Raw genomic sequence first — 7,292 nt, 5'->3', positions numbered from 1 at the left:
TCCTGACAACGCTTCACTCGTGGGAGGCGAAAGAGACGCCACAAAGGGCGCCTGGGATACGAAGGGTGCATCCGCCACGACCGCCGGAAGCGAAGGCACGTCGCGCGAGACCTACGGCCCGTGGACCGACCCGCGGCCAGCCTTCGCACCGCGCGCCGCTCGAAGTTCGGGCGCTGACCCACATTCGGCCGGAATGGGTGCTTACCAAGCTCTGCGGCAGCCGCCTTTGTCTGGCCCCGCGACCTTTTTATGCGCAGCCGGTCGCGCCGTAATGAAAAACGTCAGTAATGGCCTTTGTGCGACAAGCTGTATATACAGGGCGGGCTAAGGTAGTGAGCAGTGACAGCCCCATCATGAGTTGCGCTTGGGAGCGCAGGGACGACCGCTGGAGCTTCCGTCGCGCAGTGGCGATGGCATTTGCGTTGTGGATGGCAGCCTCCGCATCGGCTAGCGACCCGTGGGTGAGCGCGCTGTGTTCGGTCTTCCCACCTCGAGAGAAAGTGTCGTGCGCAGAACTTGAATCGCACGTGTCATGACTGGCCGGCAGACAGCGAGATCGCGTACAGCCCACATAGAGGGCTTTCTTCTTGCAAGCAGAAAATGCCGGCCAACCACGACACCGCCGCGTTGTCATTAGAGAGTACACCATCAAAGATAGAAGAACGCGGCACTATGAACGCGTACACAAGACTGATTCAGCATAAACAACGGTACCGGTCATTTTCTTCAGATGGCCTGTAAAACGACCATCTTTCGTTTATAAACCATTGGTCACATTAAGTTTAACCTCCTGGTGTTCACAATCCTCTTTATGCCTTAGCTCTTATATGACCCGCTCTGTCAAAGCATTTCGTGGCGTCGCAGAAATATTTCGTAGAAATAAAACGCCAGACGTTATTTTTTCTTTTAAAGGCGTATGGACATCTAATTTAGGCTGAATGTTTTCTTATTCGTGATGATGCGTAAGGCACGTTATACGTCGATGACCACATGGCATCCGCTAACGAACGCTAAATAATATATAATATTTATTCTCTCACCTGTCAACTGGAGAGCTGCGGCTGTATGACGTCAAAGGTCAGTATCATTAAAACGATGAAGCAGGTATCGTATCGTGGTCTTTTTTTTTTTTTTTTTTTTTTTTTTTTTGTCTCGCGTAAATTATACTGACCGTTGACCTGATAGCCATAACTCGAACCTTCACAACGACATCGAAACAGTTGCCAGAAGAAATTCGATTATAAATGGTTTAGCGTTTGTAAGCGAATACCACATCGTGATCCATGTATACCAACGTCTCACGCATACAAAGGATAAAAAAGACGCGTCGGTAAATGCGCTTTGCTTTCGCCGCTGCATTTATTTCGGCATACATCTCAGAAGATCCGAGATAATCATCGTGCAATCTTTATTGTACCCTTGCGTGTTGCAACCCTGCTATTAAAGAAGTGCGTCGTGCGTCCAACAATAGAAACAATCTCAAGGTCGTACATGCACCCCATGCGAGAACAGAGATGTATCTTAACCCTTCTTTTGAGACACCCAGTTGATGAACTATCTCCCAGCTAATATGCCTAGTGCTTCCCTATACATTCATCAATACCGGCTATCCTTTTTACCTTGTTTCAACGTTCATTTGACGCTTAATTAGGTACCTTTAATTAATTGTTGGCTATTTAGGTGCACGGCCTAGACGCCAAGAGCACAAACGCACGAAGTCCGTTTGAGTCTGCGCTTAAGCGCGGCCTCGGCTGACGAAACACAGATATTCAAAATTCGAGTGTTTTGTTCTCCGCTGCGTCGCGCATGAGCTGAGCCCTTTGATTCTGCCGCGGGAAATACTAGCCCTGTTTGTCACAGCTGCTGCACTTGTGGTTTTTTTTTTTTTTAATACCTGTTAAGTGGAACTTTCAATATTTCTACAACTGTGCATGGATCTCCACCGAAGCTCTCCCGTACAATGTTCAGTTAATTGTCAGTTGTAACGTACCTGTTTCATTTGCTGGTCGGTTGCATCGGGGGCAAGCGTTACTTGTATCTGTATACAGCGGAGACTATTTTTTGAGAGCAGTGAGGAGGTATTTGAATTTGCTTTATTTAAGTTAGTGCTTTATTTAAACGTCTAATAAGCTTTTGTTTGCATTGCTTTTTTTTTTGCGCTGTTCACAGTTGCATTTATTAATGTATACAAAACCTAAATCTAACTGGGAAGCGTTATAATACACGAGACGGGCTATTAAAAGCATCATTAAAAGCATTTGCGCATTATATTAATCATGCTCATAAACAGAGTCCAGTTGTCAAAAGGCTTCTGCTGGGAAATCCTTAGTTCAAAGTGCTCACACGAACTGCTGCCTACAGAGCAAACTAGCTCAGCCCCACTGTGCTTTACATTAACGCCTTAAAATCAAAGCGTTTGTCGAAAATCGTAAGCAATGGGGGAGCTAAAGGTTGCGCTGCCCCCTCAGGAGAAATGTTGGTCGGGCAACCGCCTCGCTCTTCCTTTCTCAATTACTCTGGAGTCCCCGTGTGTGGATGTACAGATGTACTGCTCCATGTGAGCTGTAATTGAGTATGTGCGTCGAAATCACACATTATCACCCGACCTATAACGACGCAAAACCTCAATCTACATGCCGCCCTTTTTTTTTTTTTCAGTAATTTCTCACTTGATTTTTCAATGAAATTTTTGAACGAAATTGAGATCGACGTCTCTTACAAGCATGTATGAAAAGGCAGCTGTGTAACCAGTTGCGAAACCTACAAGTCAGCTTCCCTGTGAGCAGGAATTCATGCACAATGGTGACAGAACCAGACTCCGGGATAATAGTTAGGTGCAGTGCATGCATCTACTACAACGCTTATACTGTGGCTTCCTTGTATCTTGTCCTGTGTCTTCCCGTCCGCGCTGTTTAAATTAACAATGCATCTACTACAGTTCACGCTGCTTCGGATGCAGTTCCCTTCGCACAGGCCATTGGGAGAGAACAGGTTTTCGGGCATAGTTAACGCGGGAATAAAGGAGGGAGCACTGTCACCTTGGGGGTGAGGAAAGATTTAGAATAGGGGACCCTAACCGGATAGGTTAATAGTGGGGCGACAATGCGCACGCGCGGAATGCTGTGACGAATGGGCGAGGGGTGCGGGAATCACCTTACCCGCCAGGTGATGTGCCAGCACTGCACCCAACTATTACCCCAAAGTAGAGTCGCTAGAAGCTACCCAAAGTAAGTCTACGCCGCCATTGCACAGGAATTTCTGCCGCACAGGGAAGCTGACTTGTAGGTTTTGCAACTGGTCTATACCACGTCCCTTCAGGGACCTTTCTTTCTTCGAATTGGTTTCATACTCCTCTGTTTGGTGAAATGCCTGGCAAGTAGGTATATGTTTAGTCCCTAAGGATAGGCATTCATATTAATTAGCGCGACTTAGCCGACACTTCAGGGAAATTATCGGCCGATCCTAATTCCCTCGCTTTATCCACTCAACACCCAAAATGTATTACAGACGCGCGCTAATTCCACAAATGGTTGAGTTTACTATACATGTGTGGTGAAAATAAATTAAAACTGGAACTGAAGGCCAGTAAGCCGGAAATTTTGAATGTCTAACCTGGAGGCGCCGGGAAAGAAGAAGAGGAAACGAAAGAGTGTCAGGAGGGGTGACGTGTGGTAAGAAGAGGGGAGAAAATATATGCCGGCGCATTTGTTGATCTCACATTACAGAGGCCCATATCGCTAAAAAAGCGTGGCAATGCCCGAACTGCCTGGACAGCACTCCAACGCTCCGGCCATCTTCTGATATTGACAGTGGCCTGCTGTCAAAGCGCTTCAAGGAAGCGACTATAACGCCGGTATTTAGTTTCATAGCTTCGCGCTACATAGTTTCAGTTATGCCACAAGTGGAGTCCGCTTGTCCAATAGTTCTACAATAGGCTAAACGTAGTCCATGTAGCAAGCGTGCACGAGGGCGCAGAATTCCACGCGGGACAGGATCTAGCCGCGCTGATTCAAGAATATTTGATGCATCTCGATGGTTGCCGTCTTGTCAGTATGCTCATATCTTGTGCACCCTTGAGCAACAAAGTTTGTCAATCGAGACTGCTTCAACTCTCATTCTCCTCATGCATTGCCACTATTTCAGACTGAAGTTCATATTTGCTCATACCTTGCGGGCTGTCTCCCTGCCTCTTGTTTCAACTTGTATAAAAATATAGATTTTTTTTTTTCGTTCGCTTTCACATCACCGCTTCTCATGAATAAGATAAAAGCTTTCTAAAATTTCGATTCAACTGTTCAGGATAAGGTTGGGCGTTTTAATCCCACTTTCTTTTTAAAAATCCTCGGGTGCATATACACCTCTAGCTGCGCCGAATTTATGGATGTCCGGCGAGTTGGCTCGTCGTTTTGCATATTCCTTAATTGAAATTAGAATACTCCGTAAAATGGGGCCATTTCAGGCCGTCCCGCTGGCGCGTAAACGCCTCGCATGACGAGAGAACGCGTTCACAGCGCAGACAGGGCCGAAATCCATCAGTGCCGTACGCAGGCCCCGGCGGAGCTGAGCGGTTGCGGAGGGCCGTGCTGGAGTCCTTCGGGCCTGTTCCCAGACCCGGCCGACTGCTGCGGCTTCTACAGTTGCGCCTCGTGTCGTGCTTACCGGCTTCGCTGTGCCCCGGGCACTGTGTTCGACAGCCGTCTTGGCCTCTGCAACCACCCGCACGACGCACCCGCCTGCCTGGCCCCGAACCCTGGTATGTACCCTGTTAGGCACGACATCAGCAAGTAATACACGTGTATAGGCTGCCGCAGTTTATAATTGAATAATGATACGTAAAATGTGTTCGAGGAAAGGCACACAAACACATGTTCCTGGACTATCGCTTGGCGTGGGATTAAATGCTTAAGCGTCCTCAGTTACCATCGTGAATCTTGATTAAGCAGTCTTCTACTGGAGACACTCAAAGCACGATATCACATTTGTTGCAGTCCTACGTGCGTCTGATCGCTCGCGTAGCTCGTTGCATAACGTGAGGCGACGTAACTGGAAACTTCCGCATAATTATTGATACCTCTTTCTCTTGATTGAGAATATGCTAATGATGATAATGCGCTGTTGAGGCATATAATGCAGCCTTCAAGAGAAACTCGTCCACATCTGTCGCTTAAATGTCATCAATAGCGTATATACTCTTTCTGCTTGCAGGGTGCTACCTCTACTACCTGCGCTCGTCGTTCACGGGGAAGAAATGAAATACAAGCAGCCAGTGGCATTTTCGCTACCATCGAATTAAGCGCCGGAATTTGTACATGCGACTAAAGCAACGGAACTTGACAGTGATTCCAAAAAGAATACATTAGTCCACACAGTGACGTCTTTTCTTTGTAGCCGATTTATACGCGGTGCCCAGCGTAACACGAAGAAGGTGTTCAAAGGAAGAAACATGGATGGATGGCGGAACTAATTGAAGCATTCTAGCAATATAAATAATCTCTCTCTCTCTCTCTCTCTCTCTCTCTCTCTCTCTCTCTCTCTGCATATATATATATATATAATATAATTTCAAGTCGCAAACGTGTCATAGGGAGGGAGCGCTACGAATGGGCCTAACCCAGTCACGTTCGAGGAGCAAGACGCGCTGGGCAGTGCCCACACCACCCATCCTCTATTTCACATATAAAGAGATTATATTCAAACATTGTACTCTTCAGACATCTCTCCCTGAGTCATCTTGATGTCGACTGGAGACATTCCCGGATTTACTTAGAACATCGCTCGGCTCGATTCTTCGAATAATGCGAGAGTGGCGTCTGGGAACGAGAACTTTCTGTAGGAAAACAAGCCTTGCAGAGAAGCTGACTTAGAGTTATATATTACAGCTTCGGCGAATATCCCTTCGAAGTTAGACGGGGTTGTGGGAGGGGCTGTATGATGAGCGGTAGGTGCAGCTTTACCTCCGGAAACTGCACAGGTCAGTTTTCCGTACGGTGGCCAACATCTCAGAGGTGTGCGATTCTGGTCTAAGACGCTCTCTCAGATGGCGGTGGCGGGGACGATGAGTGATGACGGTCTGCCGCAGCGTAGGTCTGACGATACGGTGACTGATCATGCTTTTCCTCCAGTCGAATGTCCCGGTAGTGATGTCGTTCGTCCCACGTGCGCCGGTGAAAAACTCAAACGGCGTTGCCGCGAATGCCGCAGTAGAAACAGACCAAGCCTGGGTGAACGGTGACGCCATTGAGTAAAAGAAGGTGGGCCGTATGCGGGAGTGGGTGGGTGAGGCGATAAGGCGGATATATGTTAGGCTGCGGAGGACTTAAGCAGGACGGCTGCATAGAAGGAGGGGGAGTCGCAACAACCTCAGCATACATGTAACGGGTGCTTGGCTGCTCTTGATAGGAAGGACGCGCTACAGAAGCGACTTGCTCCTTGATCACGGAACGCTGATTAGAATAACTTTGAAGGTGGGAAGAAAAGGGAACAGGCCTCGGGGAAGAGCAATGCAGTCCTTCGCGAATGATCGATCAAATCAGCGCGCGGAGGTCGGCGTGTGGGGGAAAACGATCATCCCAAGCAGGTGTCTGGGAGCAACGTTTCTAGATTACTTTTTCAGTTTACAAACTCCGGCGCTGCGGGTGTCACCCTTCCTTGTCCAGTCAAGCGGGGTCGCGCTTGTCGCTGTTTGACCGGTCCTTATGGCCTCTGGCCTCCGTACCAATGCTGCCCTCGCCGCAGTCAACATATAAGCGCGATCTTGTGCCCGACATTTCTTTGTTGCCTTCAGCTGTGAGTCATGTTAATTGCTGCCCCTGTGAGTTCTCGCAATATTTATCTTAACGGGTAAAGCGACACAGCTCGTGCTGATCGTGCGGCGTAGGCTTCCGCCGCAATTAACGCAACACAACGGTGTCTGCGCGCCCAATCAGCGCTCCTTCTTGAGGCACTGCCCACGTGAGACGAAACTGTTCAGCTTGAGTTATCCACCCGAAAATCAAGGCGCAGCGCTTCCGCAATGTCATCGGCACTTCATAACCCTTTGTTGGCTTCGATGCAGGTCTCAATATATATATATACATACAGTCGTGCCCCGTTAATATGGACGACCCGAATTATGGACAGTTTTTCCGGGGACGAAACCTTTTCAATGTATTTATGCCTCGTTAATATGGAAACTCGCAGTCCGGACAACAGACAGGGGAAGAATGCACGCGCCCCCTTGAGCCCGTGTATTTTTGTCTCGTTAATATGGACAGTGCTTGAAAAAAAGCAGAGGAGTCCGAACGCAAGTTAAA

General features: G+C 48.2%; 1 protein-coding gene across 1 annotated transcript; it reads left to right on the top strand.

The window, feature by feature from the left end:
- The first annotated feature begins 353 nt into the window (after positions 1–353).
- On the top strand, positions 354–5,496 carry obst-I (obstructor-I). The gene is made up of 3 exons (XM_084590143.1): positions 354–461; positions 4,549–4,753; positions 5,206–5,496. Exons 1-3 carry the CDS (start codon positions 354–356, stop codon positions 5,250–5,252), a joined length of 360 nt encoding a protein of 119 aa, XP_084446269.1. The 3' UTR covers positions 5,253–5,496.
- The last annotated feature ends 1,796 nt before the right edge of the window (positions 5,497–7,292 follow it).

The sequence above is a fragment of the Amblyomma maculatum genome, chromosome 1, assembly GCF_055883805.1.
Source record: "Amblyomma maculatum isolate TAMU_Amacu chromosome 1, ASM5588380v1, whole genome shotgun sequence".
Taxonomy (NCBI): Eukaryota; Metazoa; Arthropoda; class Arachnida; order Ixodida; family Ixodidae; genus Amblyomma; species Amblyomma maculatum.
Note: the sequence above shows the minus strand (reverse complement) of the source record. Positions and strands in the feature narration are given on the sequence as shown.